Source organism: Mauremys reevesii, linkage group 18 (genome assembly GCF_016161935.1).
Source record: "Mauremys reevesii isolate NIE-2019 linkage group 18, ASM1616193v1, whole genome shotgun sequence".
Lineage (NCBI taxonomy): Eukaryota > Metazoa > Chordata > Testudines > Geoemydidae > Mauremys > Mauremys reevesii.
Genome location: NC_052640.1, coordinates 19,573,241 through 19,589,712, shown reverse-complemented (window position 1 = coordinate 19,589,712; position 16,472 = coordinate 19,573,241). Strand labels below are relative to the sequence as shown.

Here is a 16,472-nt window from a genome sequence, read left to right as displayed (position 1 = left end):
TTTAAGAAAAATGTCCTTTCTCCAGAATGTTATTTACTTAAGTTAAATAGGTGCTAACAAAAAGCAGAGAGTTTTAAAAAGTGTCATTAAAAATACTTTTCCTGTCAGTCGCTCAGTTTTCACCAGTTTGCTTGAGTTACACACTCAAGTTACTCCACTTGAGCTAGCCAAGCTTAAGGGAGAGTGGCCACATTGCAACATCACACTTTACCTGCAGAGAATGATTGGATTAGCATCTGATAAATGGTGCTAACTTGAGCTGTAGCTGCATCCCCACAGTGTGCTTAGAGAGGGTGAGTGAGATACAAGGAGAAAGGGAAACAAAATGAAAGTATTGTGATAATTTAGTGAATCGACACACACTAAAAGTATTTTGATAAAAGTTTTATTGACCAGATAAACGCCCAACTCATGACACTAACATATAAATCTGCACTTAGTGCATATTTTATTTAGCGGACAGTGATTTTGCAACAATGGAAGAAAGTTATGCTGCATGTGTAGTAACTAGCTTCAGATATTAATCATTTGGTTTTAATTATTTTTGAATAACCTCATTGGTTTCAGTTATTTTTGAATAAATGAAAGAATGAAAGATACTTCCAACTTGACACCAAATTTTTGATTGTGTGTTTAAAAAAAAATACAAACGCTAACTGGAATAAAAAGTATTCTGAGAGCAATGAAAGAGGAAATTAGTTCATTTTAAAATGTAATTATTCCCTTGCAATGCTGTAAATCCATGACAATTAAACACTGTAGTAGTACATCAGAAACAGAAAATGAACAATTTAATCCTGACCCTCAAAACATTTATTCACATGAATAATCCCAATGAATTCAGTGCAACTATTCATGTACCTAAATGTTGGCAGGATTTGGACCTTAGAAAGTGACTATAAATGAAACTGACAACTCTATCTTCATTATCTCTGCTGAGTGAAATGCAAAAGTAAGGAAATCCCATAGATGATGATAACTAGGGGAGTCGACGGGTTTTTAAAAAATAAAATATTATGTATAATCCAGTTATAAAGTGACCAACCAGAAGGGCCCCAAGAGAAAAACTCCCCTACTAAAAGAATGGACATTACAGCAGATGTAGCAAGGCCCTGGCCAACAAGGAGGAAAACAAAAAACAAAAAAAACAGGCACTGCAAGAAGTCAGTCAGTTATGTGCAAGTTCATCAGCTCCTCTCCACCACCCACAGAACACTGAAAGCATTCGTAAAATAAAAAGTGTTCTGATATTGTTCACTGTGGTGAGAGGGTTGTGGGAAAGTACTGTGGACAAGGAGACAAGTTACAGGAATTGAAACTAATTACCAGAACCAGCAAAACAATTTCCTGGGCTCCACGTCCTAGGGTATGAAATGATTCTTCAATAAGTAGCCCTCTTCCACACATACCCCAATGCACAATATGCACATTGATATTAAACTACAGGAGTCTACTGAATGAACATGGGAACATCCACCTTTGCAAGCCAATGATGCTAGTGAAGTAGAGCTCAGAGCAGGAGATTAGAGAGGAGCCCTAGCCCAGCCATCCCATACAAGTTAAAAGATTCTTCCCTCAGACCAATATTCTCTCTTCCCAGAAATGGGGTGGGGGGCGGGGGAGGTTTAGAATGGAAGAAATGTTCACAGAAGTTGGAAGTGAAAGATCTCAGGTCCCCTTGAATCTCTGCCCTCCAGTGGCAGCGAGTTAGGCTAACTACTGTGAATTAGTTTAGTGCCTATTGCCAGACTAATGAGCAACATTTAGTGACTTCTGGTGTAGAAGAGTCTACAGGGACATGGTCCCAATCAGCATTCTATCTGATGGCAAAGTTAAGCCCATAAACTCTCAAGCTATGGCCCATGGACTCCTAGAACAGACCGAATTTCACAAGGAAGAGAAAAGGTTAGCACATGACAGGATCTGTCTTTCTCTTGCAAAGCAGCCCTCAGGCTGAACAAAACTGGAGAACCTCTCCAGTCAGGTATCAATGATGCCAGTCACGGAACAGAAATAAAGAACTGTTCATTGCTAAAGGAAAAGACTACAGAACTTGGATTAACTGGATCCATATAAGGAAGGCCATCATGACGCTGCTTCTGACAAAACAAACTCCCAGCTACACAGACCTCACGATTCAAGTTTTGTTTGAGATCACAGGTAACTGCATTGTCTCTGGGCCACAAGACAGGTGTGAAACAAAGACTTCCAACTGTTACTGACAAAGAGTTTGGCTGGTAAGCCCCGCTTTGGAGCTGTGTGCACAGAGGAAGCAGAAACAGAAAGGAACTACATGAGTGGAGGTGCAGAAGGATACATATCAGATCTTGCATAGAAACAAACAGGTAGAGCTGGCCATCCTTGGGTTGTGCCCTCCACAAGGGTTTCTTTTTAATGGGTTTCTTGAAGAGATCATAAGAAAGTCATGACAGTTCCTTTCTTGCCAATCTGCCAAGGTTCCAGGGGATAAAAGCGGATAAGAATCCTTTGCATGTGGAAGAGGAGAGAACACAGGAGGAAAGGAAAGGTTATTATTTTATAATGGAACATTATCTCCAGTAAGTTCTCTCAACAACCCAGAAACACACCACTAAACATAGCTCTCAGTGGTCTGGACTTAAAGGCTCTGACTGTAATAGGAGCAGGATTTTTTATATGGGACAGTGTGTGAGTGGGTTCTAAAGTCCTGTCCACACCCGCAAAAAGTTAAACTGTTAACTATCTATTTATCCAAGGTACTTACCGTATATACTCGTTCATAAGCCAAATATTTTTGGTAAAAAAGTGACACATCAAAGAGCAGGGGTCGGCTTATAAACAGGTCTACACCAAAATTTGATGATTTTAAACTCTATGGAATCATTGAATTAAATATCTAATACATTGTCGTTTTGTTTACCTGGAGCATCTGCAGGCACGGAGCCCCTCAGCTCCCTGCGGCCGCGGTTCGCCGTTCCCAGCCAATGTGAGTTGCAGGAAGTGGCATGCCATTGGCTGGGAATGGTGAACCACAGCCACAGGGAGCTGAGGGGCTCCATGCCTGCAGACGCTCCAGGTAAACAAAATGTCCCAACCCACCGGCAGCTTACCCTGACAGGCCAGGAGCCAAAGTTTTCCAACCCCTGAAATATAGGGTTGGCTTATGAAAGGGTCATACAGTTTTTGCTATTTTTACCTATCCGTTTTGGGGAGTCGGCTTATAAACGAACGGGCTAATGAACGAGTATATACGGTATATGTAAATTCTCTCTGCTGTAGTATTTGAGTGCCTGCTGACCCCCAACACAGAGAGAAGCAAGCTGCACTGGGGTTTGCACTGATTATGTTAAATGGGGTTACTTATGTTCAGAACAGAATAAGCCCCAACCAGTTCAGTCAGTGCAAAGCCCTGCATGTCCTTGGATACCCTTGCAGCTCAACCAGGGTCAGCACTGGTGCAGCTGCACAGAATGCTGAATTTAGAGCTATTCTTGGAAGTAGAAAATACCTTGGTCACATGGAAAACAGGAATTCACTGCCTTTTCATTTCAGGCATCTGCCCTGTTTATGTTTTCTGTATTTCCCTTGGCTGTTACACACTGGTTATTTTCAAATCACCATCCATGTCCACCAAGCTTTTGTTCACCAGTGTTACTGCCTAGGAGGCAAGACCTAGTAGCAGCAGGATGCAAGGGGCAGCCAGTTAGGCAACTGGCCTAGAACCTAGTTAATATTTCTCTTACTCTGTGAAATGACTTTTTTTTTTTTTAACAAACATCTGCTGGTCATAAATAATTCAATACAGACAATTTCTCCCCCATATAAACACAAAGGGAAAGATAAGAGACTTCTCCTCTTCCCAGAGCTGTGAAATACATGGAGCGAGTTTTTTCCTCTCTGCTACTATTGAAGTAATGGGAGAACAAGAGAGAAAGGGGCAGAGAAAAAAAGACTGACACATCCACCTGAAAGGCAAACTAAGCCCTATGCTACCACCTTGCACTGATGGGTCATGGTGGATGTGTCTGGCCTTTTCTTTAAATAGAAAAATAAATTGTATTTTTTCTGTACTGAATACATTCTGACATCCAAGACAATAATTAGCCCTACTGAGGAGTTATTTGGATCAAGCATGACACTAATAGTATAGCGGGCTTTATGTGACATTGTGGGGATGTGGAGTCAGAACTGCTAAGTACCAGAATTGGGGAACCCAATTCATCCAGCCCTAAGAATAATGACATTCAATTGCCATATCTCCTCTTTCTCTGGTTTCACACCAATGTAGCTCTGCTTCTAACCCCTCTACCCCAAAATCCTTGCTCATGAGTCACCAGGCCCTCTCTGATCCCATCATTACACCAGTGCATTTGGGGGTAACTCTGCTTTGACTACACCTGGGGCTTTACCCCTCATTCTCACAATTGGGCTCAGCCTGAGAAAGCCAGGAGAGGAGCAAGAAGGAAGATGCTCAGTATAACGAGTGCAGGAAATTACTGACGGGGCAGGGGGAAAATCAGGAGGACTGGAGGAGAGAGACCCTCCCTGCCAAGGCTTCTTATACGCTTCCCCTACATGTACTTAAACACAGACCTTGATTAGCACTGATCTGGGTCTCACTGGGGCGCTGTATGAAACTCCCCTCTACCTGCTACGTACATCTCCCCCTTCCTCTCTCTGCTCCCTGCACTGCACTCACCTGTCTGCACCGAGCCCCAGCTCCTTGGTAAGGAACTCAAAGAACTTGGCACTGTGCCCTCTGTTCTGCTCCGCGGTTCCCACCACTGCGATGGATGAGACGAGCAGCTGAGCGCAGGGCGCTGCGGAGCCACCAACCACCATGGGCAAGTCGCTCTTCACAGTGACGTTTATCCTCTGCCATGCCGGGCACACCCAGGGAAACAGCCATGGGAGGGAAGGAAACAGAACATAAGCAGTGTGTGTCATGAGGAGGAGCTGGTGCCCTGGGCCGCCCACCCCATGCACCCCAGGGGAATCCTGCCTCTCCAGTTCCCTCCTATTAGGGTGCTCAACCTTTTTCTTTCCGAGCCTGCCCCCTTCCCTCCCCCAACATGCTACAAAAACTCCACAGTCCATCTGTGCCACAACTAGTTTTCTGCACAGACAAGCCAGGGCCAGCAAGCAGGGCAGTTATCTGGAACCCCAGGATGCGCAGCCCTCCCACAAAGCTACATTGCTCAGGCTTCAGCCCCGGGGGGGGGGGGGTCAGTGGACTTTGACTTTCTGGCCTAGGCCCCAGCGAGTCTAATGTTGGCCCTATTTGGTGGCCCCCCTGAAATCTGCTCACAGCCCCCCAGGGGGCCCTAGACCAGTGATTCTCTGTCTTTCCCATACCAGGACCCCCTCCCATCAAGCCCATACCCCCAAGGGGTGCGGGGCCAGCAGAGAACTGGGGGTCTAGTGGGCAGAGCAACTGCCACCAAACAGACTCGCTGCTGCTGCTGTCCCCCCAGGGACAAGCTCTGCGCATCGGCCGCAGGCCCAGCTGCTCCTCCAGGGGAGCCGCCTGCAAGGGCGCATCCAGCCCGCGCGGCCAGACCAGAGGCCGCTGCGCTGCGCACGGCGGGGCAGCGCTCACCTCCTCCGGCTTGCTCAGGATCGCAGCCGCGGCCGAGCACAGCTTGCCGGCTAAGCCCGGGGGCAGCTGAGCGGCCGGGAGGCTGGTCTCCAGCTCCAGGAACGGCATGGCCGAGACCAGCGCCACGAACCGGCTCCCGCGGGCTCCAGAGTCACACGCTGCGCTGCCGCCGCGGGCTGCCGAGCAGGGGGTGGGAGCGAGCGAGCGAGCGCCGGGGCTTGCGATTGGCTGCGTCTGGAGACACCCTCCTCTGCGTCTCTCCCCCTGGGGCCCCGGGTAGCGTCCCTGAGCACAGCAGGGGCAGCCTGGCCGACGCCCGTTCCTCTCCCGGTGACTGTGGAGGTTTGCTTTGCCTGGCCTTTTAGGAACACTTTGCCACAGCCACGGGTGTCCCCGCTGTCACGGCGGTGCTGCCTCGTTCACAGGCCTGGTCCTGCCCAGACAGGACAGGAAAAGCAGTTCCGGGGCTCAGTCACCTGGATCCTCCAAAGCTGAGTGTCCTGTTTACCAGATTGTACAATAAAATATAATACAATGGATTTGATGCCCTGGATTTTGTTAGGTTTATTCCCACATGGCAGAGAAATCTGATTCTGCTAAGGGAATAAGAACAGGAGTACTTGTGGCACCTTAGAGACTAACAAATTTATTTCAGCATGAGCTTTCATGGGCTACAGCTCACTTCTTCGGATGCATAGACTGGAACACACAGGAGATATTTATACATACGGAGAACATGAAAAGGTGGAAGTATGCATGCCAACAGGAAGAGTCTAATCAATTGAGATGAGCTATCATCAGCAGGAGAAATTTTTTTTTTGAAGTGATAATTAAGATGACCCATAGAAGGTGTGAGGAGAATTTAATATAGGGAAATAGATTCAATTAGTGTAATGACCCAACCATTCCCAGTCTCTGTTTAGGCCTGAGTTAATTGTGTCTAATTTGCATATTAATTCAAGTTCAGCAGTCTCTCTTTGGAGTCTGTTTTTGAAGTTTTTTTGTTGCAAAATTGCCACCTAAGACTTCGTAGGTGCAGTGTGCCTCTAGTGGCATGTGACCAGGATTCATCACTGAATTTTGTCCGCTGGTTGGATCATTAGTTTCCCCAGCCTGGGCCGGGTACTGACTGGGAGCATGACATGAACACTGATCCATGGTCCCCCAAGGGAAAGGCATAAGCCAAAACGAAACCCTTTATTCACTTCCTGTGGCACTGGCAGGCAGGTATATGGATTGCTTATCAGGAAGGCAGTTCGCCTACTTCATGCAACTCCCTGATCAAGAGTGTCCTTAACAAAGCCACAAATGGAAATGTGCCAGTGGAGTTTACCCTGGCTTTCCTTTGTCTGCTGGAAACAAATGTTTATTTCTCGCACCCTGAGAAGGACAATAGTGGTGAGGGGATGGAAACGCATAAAACACATACACACACTAATAACCTGAACACTGAAATGTAACAGTAAGTCTTGACGGGCAGCCTGACCACCACAGCACAATTGATTTATCACACCCTACCACGTGACAGAGTGCTTGTAATAATATGCATGTGACCACATGAATGCAACTTACTGTGATATTTAATTTCTCTTGTTTTGGCAGCCTTCTTCATATTGCTTTACCTTCTGTAAAGACTGAAAATTATTTCTACCCTTTGTTGGGAGATGGATAGAGAGATTTATGTGCCTACAGCTGGCTGGGACTCTCTGCCTTCCATGTGTTCATTGTTTCTTCTCACTTCGGTATCTCTTCTTATTTAGATACTCCACATAGAGAAATGGGGTGAAGAAAATATTCGCCTTTTCACTAACAGCTGCCTATTTTATCTCCATGCGTGGTTGCTAAAATCCAAGAAGCCCGTTTTAGAGGTTATGTCTCCCACATTACTGTCCAACTGATGTGGCTATTTATAATATATATTTATAATACCTGACTTTTTATGCTGAAGTGGCAACTGTGATAATGGGTAACATTATCATTATAAAAAAGTTCAGCTGCAAAGTCTGAGACTGGCCCATGGTTTGAATATTGTGATGGGGAGTTAATGATGTACAGCCTTTGAGTGGAAAAATCTCAGTGAAAATGGACACTTCCAGAAGATTAGGGCATTTAAAAACAAAACAAAACCCACTAACCCTAACTGGAGCTTCTTAAGGAAGGAAAGTGTGTATGTAGGAGAAGGAAACCAAGCTCTGCTTTAAGTCGACTGCACTTCAAACCCAGATCCTCTAAAAGCAAAGATAACGAAACACCCAAAGACAAAAGACTGCTGCGTTTTTATTTTGAACATATGCTTTGCAATATTCTGAAGAGGCATACTGGGCAGCTGATGAATCTGAGAGGTAAATGTCTAATATAGTCTAAGCAGATTCAGAAAATGTCAGTACATAAATGTACACAACTCCTGCTCTGAGTTTTCTAGGAAGAACAGGCAGTGACATTACAGTGAAGTACTGTATATGCAAGAGTTACCTGTCTGGCTGAAAGACTGTTATATCCATGTGAATAAGCTACAGTAAATGCTTGTTTCTATTTTTAATTTCTATTTTATAAAAGTAACAGCACATCAGGCAGTGCATTTCCAAGACTTGCACAAAAGATTTGGCACTTCATGTGATAGAAGTCACCTGATGGCTGGTATTCTGGGCATGCAACTGCACAGAAAGTCCACTGCTTTGGGTGTCCAATGGCATCATTATTTCTAGCAACATTTTAAGAGCACAAAATCCTGGATAGACGGGGCACAGGAGGTTAGAACAGAAAATTCACCAAGGAATGAGTCACTCCTCTGTGCAGCAAACTGCCAGCTGTGAAGAGTGGCACTGGCAATTACAGGATGAGGAGAGGAAAATGAGAACAATGTGTGCTGCCTCAAGAAGCTAAAATGTCCCAGAGGTTAGTAAGCTTCCACAGAGAGAAATCCAGGTGGAAGGGGGTTGAAGACTCTCTGCTAGAAGTCTGCTTTTGAATTTTTCAAAATTGTCAAGGAGCAGAGAAGCTGACAGTCATCATGAGGATATTTAAGAGGACTACGACGAAGAAGCTCTGTGAGAGACAGTAATGAGTGAATTTTTGGGGACAACACACTGTCTCCTTCAAGTGACAAAAAGGCAATGGTTAAGGGAAAAAAGGTCTAATTTTAAAGTGCCCTGCTGTGGTTCACTGTTAGAGGATAAAGACAGAACACATGGAAAAGTTCCACTACTCAAGTGAAACGTGTGGCAAGTTCTTTCTTCTTGGCACAGGGTAATTGCACATAAGAGGGGAATTTGGGGGGTTGGATTTAGAAAAACGTTCAGAAAAGTCTAGCAGTGAAAGAATACTTCATGTTTCCTCCTACTTCAGCATCTTCAGCAGCTGGGGCTTCATTTCCTCCTTCATCTGTGGGTCAATCTGGACTTTCCTCAAATCCTGGGCATTCAGGATCCATTCATGTGCTTCTTGGAAGAGCTCCTTCCCCACAGCTTCCTCCACCTGGCTGCGCCATGTCACCAGTTTGGGCCAGCCCTCAAAGATGTTGCAAGCAGCACCTACGGGCTGCAAAGAGAGAAAGACACAGCAGCCGAACGTTAGTGAAAAGGAGAGGAATTCATTTCAAGTAACTGCACAGCAGAATCCTGCCCTGGATTAACAAGCAACTGCCAAAAGTGGGAAGACAGTTGGCTGACTAGTGTCAATGTCATCCTCAATCTGCTCCAGCACCTAAATGTCTGAGCTTGACTTGAAGGGTGGTACATCCTCATTGCAATTCACATGGTGCCTATTGCAAAATCTCAGCTACGAGAGGTTAAATCAGGAGATAATGAGCCGATTTCTCCAGCAGCATAACACCGTTGAAGCTAATGAAGTTACACCAGCAGAGAGTTTGGCTTAATAGGTGTAACAGTTCTCACATGCACTAAGGCATGGTCAATGAGAGAACCCAAAGTAATCATTTAAGATCAAAATTGCAGTATCAGCAGTTTTTCTTGCCCTCTCAAAAGTTTATCTGCAGGGTGACCCGCTCTTTGGAGGGAGGCAGTGCTGCCCCGTAAAGCATCTGGAGGAGAGGGTGTGGGGAGAGGTGGAAGGTGCTGTAACACAGTACTCCAGGCAAGTAACGGATCCATATGGGAGCCACTTCACTTTAAATGCTGTATTTTGTGAAGTCCTTGATTGGTATTTTGCAGACTGAGAGGAGGGAAATGACTAGGGGAGGAAGCCTGCCCCCACCCCCTTGGGGTGGGCTCTTTATTTTAATATAAACCTCAGCTCCCCATTGCTCCTCATTTACTCTTCATAGGATTTGAATTCTTCACAAGGACAGAAAACTGTAATGAGGAGGGAATGACGTGAAGGAAAACATAGGATGCGGGGGGGGGGCAGAGCAACACTGGATCAGACTGTTCTATAGCATCTGCCATCTTTGTGAAGTCGCTGAATCCTGCTTCCCTTCTTAGTCGTGTGGCGCTGCATCAAACCCTCCTTCCCATCTCCAAGGAAACTGTACCAGGACCACATGCTGGTCTTCAGGCAGTATAGACAACATCAGGTTTTCATGATGCTGAAAATTCACTAACAACACTCCTGCATGAGCTCTCTGATAGCCACCAGATCTGCCAGAGAAATCTCGCTGCCCATGATGAAGGGCTTGTCCTGCAGAAACTTCTCTGTGAACTTTTTCAGGTAATTATTCAGCTCATCCAAAGCCTCCTGCAGCTTCTCTCAAGGTATTGGCTTTCCTGTGAAGAGGGGAATCACCACCTGCATGGGGAGGAGGGAATAGGATTAGCTTCCATACACCTGCAATGGAATTTAGTCATCACCAAATGACGAACTGCATAGATTGCTCCATGTATTTACAGGAGAGCTAATCCGGTACTGAGCTGTATGAATCCTCTACTTCTCTGTACCTCTAAGTATCAGCAATCAGAATGAGACTTAATGGGATCCTCCAAGCAGCTGGACATTGTCCTGTTGCAGTTCTGAGAACAATCTGTGGATCTCAGATATCCTTACATCAAATGCTGGCAGCATATGCATCAGGCTTCATAGTCCACTTCTCACACTGTCTTTTGCTCTTACTTAGTAGATGAAGTAACCTTTTAATTTAAGTGGCGTGCTAGGATCCTTACAAGTTTGGTTTCATCAATTTAAATATATCTGTTACTCTGTAAGAGGAGACATACCAAATCTCCCAAAGACTCTTGGCCTTGCTGCATGATCTTGCTGTTCTCCATCAGACCACTAGAGGGAGAAAAGAGCCAGGTCCATGTAGTTTACCACATGGCATCATCATTATAATTTGTATTATCATAGCACCATGTAAATGATTTGTACGTATATGTATATTGTATACACACATATTAAATACAAAGTGGATTTCTGTATGTTCACCAATTGGCTGGTTATGGTCACAAGACGTACGCTAAAAAGACGTTAAATGCCCCCTCATGACTCTGTCTGGAACTCAGGAGTGCTGATAATACTCAAACTAACTACAATTGACCAGCTTGGGGAATGGTACTTGGCAGCCTGGATTAAGTAGGGAAACTTGCCCCATGACTTGCTCCAAAGACTAAACTAGCATGCCAGACATACTGTAGTCTGGTGGCGCTGGGAAAAGAAATGATGGATAAAGAAAGCAGTCTTGTAGATTTGCCTAATGGAAATATACCTCCTCCCTATGTCCTTGTTCCGCACACCTAAGGATGGCCAAATGAGCACTATATTGGAAAGAAAGGGCAAACCCTTTATACAAAGGCCATTTAAACACAGCCCTTTTATAACCCTGGCAAGTGCTAGTATTCAGCACTTTAGATATTTAGCCCACTTACCATGAGCCACAAAATTTTGGAAGCATTCTCCAGGACAGTAGTGTGTTGCCAGGGCCTGTATTCATCTACCTGGTCCCATTTCTGTATGTCAGACAGGTACCAGTGATCGGGGTGTTGTACTTCTGGCTTAGAGACAGAAGAAACGCAGTGCTGTCCAGATAAAAGGGGAAACGGTAGGCCTGTGAGCTAAGGAGAGAAGAGTTGCATCCTCCTCCTCTTCTCCTTACATCACTTCCATTTAGAAAGCGTGGTAATGTTAAGGGTCAGAGAACAGCGCAGGAGCCAGAAGGTCAGCACTGCTTGTTCTGCTGATAACCCACAGCACCCTTTACACGTTAAGAACCACAGACAAATGATGTTTTATAAAATTATCATCATGAAGTATAATGTAGTGGTTTCTACATTTCCTTTTCCCTCCCAGCTGTTTTAGGGCCTGATCCAATATCCCACTGAAGTCAATGGGAAACCTTCCATTGACTTCAACAGACATTGGACCAAGCCTTTATTTTGTCAGTTTTTGTTGCATTGCACACGTTCCTTACAAAGACATGTCTCTGAGAATGCATTCTCTCAAAAATACACCACTTGTTCCCCGCCCCACACACTTATAAACACACTTAGAACTTGCAGATTGCATCCCGGCAAAGAAGATAAGACGTGTAAATCAAAGCTCTCTCAGAACCAGACTGATTCTAATGGGGCTCTCAGGGAACGCTTCACCTTGGCTTTTGAAACACTGCTTTCCCATTTCACTCTCTGTTCACTTGGGGTCTTGAGCAGAGGCACCATCTTTCTAAGTTGCTGGGGGGTGTTCGACCCCGTTCCGTCCCAGGCCCAACCCCCATCCACCCCTTCTGCCAAGCCCCCAACCCTGCTCTGCCTCTTCCCACCCCCACTCCACCCTACACCACCCCTCCCCTCAGCGCACTCCACCCTCGCTCCTCCCCCTGCTCCTCCACACCTACTGCACGCTGCTGAACAGCTGATCCACAGAGGGCAGGAGGCACTGGGAGGGAGGAAGAGGAGCTGATTGGTGGGGCCTGCCGGCAGGCAAGAAACACTGAGGAGAGGAGCTGACTGTGGGGGCTGCTGGTGGGTGCTAAGCACCCACTATTTTTTTCCATGGGTGCTCCAGCCCCGGAGCACCCACGGAGTCGGCGCCTATGGTCTTGAGCTCCCTACGTTTGTGTGAATGTTAGTATCAGGAAAGGTACTGAGATCCCTTCAGATGGGTCACAGTCTGAGTGAAAAAGGAAGGCCTAGTGCCACACTGCCCCCTGCACTTACAACTTTTTTCTCAATACAATCCATGGTGTGTTAACACTCCCACACCTTGGTGAGATTCCAGTCTGGGGCCCCAGGAGACCATTCAGCCAGACTGCTCTTCTCGGTGCCTCTGGCAATCTGAAACCAGCCGGGACACCTTATTACCAGCATGTCCGTCCTAGCACACTGCAGGACCAAACACCATCCCATGATCCTCGTAGAGGCGGACTGCAGCAGACAAACATGCAGCTCAGAAGTGTTATGGTGGTAAATACTGCGACAAGGATGTGAGGTTTCTACCTCTGCATTCTAACCTCTCTCCTAAGGAGAAGCTTCCATCCTCAGCATAGGCACTTTCTTTGGGGAGTTTATGTTGCTAAATTCTTGAATGTTGAGCCCTAAAAGAGTTATAATTAAAAAGAAAAACAATCCGAGACTAGTGGTGGAGAAACCAATAGAAGCTGAAGCTGAGCTGTCAACATAGCCCATTTGGAACCCGTTAATGGGGATTAGTCAGACTAGTGGCAATATTTTGCTATTGCCACTGCCGGACACTTAGAGGCACCTTGTTATAAATAAGTCAATGGGCTTTTTCAAGAGGTGTATTTTTCAAATTAAAGAAGAACATAAACTAAAAAGCCAAAATGTCCAGTCAGTGTCTTTGCAGTCTGACAGTTATGCCAAGCCTTTCAGTGCATTGCAAGGGATTCGGTCATTTGACTCCTGTTAATGCTAGTGGTAGGTGAAACACACTGAAAAAAGTTACCTGCAAATGGCCATTCTGAAATGAGAAGAGCATTTCCTCCAATCATGGAAAGAAGGAGGAGATTTCAATAAAGGCAGCTGAATGTTTTTATGACATATTTGCCAAAAGTAAGGAAGAAGGGAAATGAGGGGACAGACTGGTCCTCAATGGAGCAGATGTGCACACAGTGTTAAACTGCCTTCTGAAGGGATTTTCACATCACACAGGTTAAAACCCATGTCTAACTTTATAGAATGAATTAATAACAATGAGTTGTCTTAGGATGACGTAAGGGAGAAATTTCTACTTTCAATTTGCTTTTCCAGAGGTGGCATCAAGGTGGATAAAGAACCACCATGACAGGTCAGGCCAGCCTAGAAAGCAAAGGATATAAATCTTTGCTCTCCTTTATTAGACCCTTCACCTCTGTTTTTAAAAGCATCTCAAAAAGAAAAAAGCTGTCAACAGCCGCAAGTGCATGTAAATTCACATAGAGTTGATTACTCAGCAGACTACCCAGGGGGCCATTGTTGTACATACAATCACATGTTTGTGGTCCAAGACTGGAATAGATTGGGTTTTGCACAATACTCTCTACAAAAAGTGAAAAGGCAGCCTGGAGGCTTATTGCCATAGTAAATATTTAAAAAGTGAGGTCAGCTACTGAGATTGGAGTTTTGCTTTCCCAAATCAATAAAGATGACCCTGGCAGACTGGCATTGATGGACAGCATAATCCAGGGTTTCATGTTGTCTCAAAGAGTGACCAGCAATAGAATTTCATTAGTTCATAACAAAATGTTAGGACTAGGACAGTTTGTTTGAAGAGTGCTGTTATTCTGAAAAATGACTCTATGAATGAATGAAATGACTTATGCTTGAAGGTCCCAATCTTTACTGTATCTCAGTAACTACTGATCAAATTTGCTAAATTTATAAGAAAAATACAATGTTTTCTACCTGCCAGCCCCGCACATTCATAGAAACATAGAATCATAGATAATTAGGGTTGGAAGAGACCTCAGGAGGTCATCTAGTCCAACCCTCTGCTCAAAGCAGGACTAACCCCAACTAAATCATTAATAAACATCAATTAATTATCAATAAACATAATGTTCACCAATTTATGCCCCCAATTATACCAGTGCAATCCCAATGAAGGTTAGTGTATCACTAAGGAAATCATTTGACCTAAAGCTCTTAATTGCTGAGAATAAAATGAGAGGAAATAACCCATCTGAACTCTCAGATGCCAGGGTGAGTTTGATGATAAAACAAATCTTGTTCATTTAAACAGAAAATATGATCTGGAGTCACTGAATCATAATAAATATGGATGCATGTAATGGCATTACTAGGGACTTTTCAGAATAGGCCAGCACTTTAATAACATTTGTAAAAGGCTCTTCTTGCTTTCTTTGAGGGGATCAGGGAAGTATCCCTACTACTGTACAGCAGGAGCACACTGGATATAAAGGGACACTTTGAACGTGCCCACAGAGAAGCACCGAGAGAATGCACCAGCTCACTTAACGGGATGGGCCCGAGCAGCAAGGCAGCAGAGTGAGTGTGTAATGTTGCTTCTCCCTGTTCAATAGACATCTGCACCACCAGACCCAGGAGGTGAGGTAGCCGCACACAAGCCAAGATAAACCAGGAGATCTAGTCCCAGACAGATTTGCCTACATGTGCTAGTCTCCCACAAAGGGGCATTGTGGCACTATTGTAAATAGGGAGGGTACAGCACAGAAGGGGATGGGGACCCCAGAAAAGGGGTGTGTCTGTGGAAGGGGCAGGTGTCGCACGGATGAGGGAAGCAGAGAGGGAGGAGGGTGTGTGTATGGGGGGAGGTGATAGGGTTCATTCTCCAGGAGGGAAGAGGGAAGGGAGTGAGAATCCAACGGTGCTTGCCCTCTCCCCCCCGCCCCCATCTTTGAGCAGCTCCACAGGCTTGAAGTCAAAGGGGATGTTGTTCTTCTTGGAAAACATGTAGATGCATCAGCAGGGCTGGGAGAGCAAATCCAGGTACAGCTCCAGCCCCATCCTGCCCGGCTAGGGGTGGGAAGGGGGCCGGGGCCGGGGCAGCGGCAGCAGGGATTCCAGTTACAGCTGCTGGCCACGTGACAAACCAAAAAGAAACATCACTCCACACTGCTGATTGGCCGAAGGAGTAAACAAAACTGAATGGGGGTTGTGGGGAGACCAATCGGATGAGACCAAAGGGAGGATGAGGAGCTCAAGTCTGTCCTCACTACCCCTTGTCCCCTCACATGGACACACTCAGAATAACCCACGTGCAATGGAGGGTGTTTAAAACTGCCCAGTGTTTAGGGTAAGAAGGGGTGAGGGAGATAGGTGGGTTGCCTGGGGAAGAAAAGGGTGGAGCTGGTCCCCAGGGGAAGAAGGAGGGGCAGGGACACTCATGAGCAAAGCAATGCTGACAGGATCAGCCAGCTGTTTCCCTTGGATTCTGCTTGGTCTTGGCAGGAACAGAGACGCTTGTGTTTGTGTCAGTGTTTCTAGTTCCCCTGCCGCATAGGGGGATGGGAAGTAGGGTGACCAGACAGCAAGTGTGAAAAATCGGGACAGCGGGTGGGGGGTAATAGACATCTATATAAGAAAAAGACCCAAATATCAGGACTGTCCCTATAAAATTGGGACATCTGGTCACCCTACTTTGACTGCTGTGGGATCCCGAGTCTCTTTGTTATTGGGGCAGGAGTAATAAAGGGATGTTATCCTGGTTATGTGAATCAAGGACAGTAGAACAGTACTTGGCATTTAAGGATGGAGGGACTCGCTCTCAACTAAATAGCACTCACTAGGCAAGGCACATGGATTTCAACCCCCAGGGAATTGAGAGAGGTTGGGGACAGGTGTTTGTGCCTGGCAGTGTAGGCCTCAAACACCACTTTTACCCCTCCTCTCTCCAGTGTGCAATAACAGAGCTAATTTTGACTCCATTAGGAGACTTGTTACATGCAACAGAGCTGAAATCACTGATACCCGGGTATAAACATTAGACCTACTTTGGACTAGTGATGCACTAGTACTGAGGCTCCCCTACT

General features: G+C 45.7%; 1 protein-coding gene and 1 pseudogene across 1 annotated transcript; both read right to left on the bottom strand.

Moving 5' to 3' along the window:
• Nucleotides 1-418: 418 nt before the first annotated feature.
• Nucleotides 419-5,909, bottom strand: DDT (D-dopachrome tautomerase). The gene is made up of 3 exons (XM_039505924.1): nt 5,579-5,909; nt 4,679-4,854; nt 419-2,485 (listed from the first exon to the last, which is right to left on the bottom strand). Exons 1-3 carry the CDS (start codon nt 5,684-5,686, stop codon nt 2,413-2,415), a joined length of 357 nt encoding a protein of 118 aa, XP_039361858.1. The 5' UTR covers nt 5,687-5,909; the 3' UTR covers nt 419-2,412.
• A 2,440-nt stretch (nt 5,910-8,349) lies between these two features.
• Nucleotides 8,350-15,447, bottom strand: LOC120386076 (annotated as a pseudogene).
• Between the last annotated feature and the right edge of the window lie 1,025 nt (nt 15,448-16,472).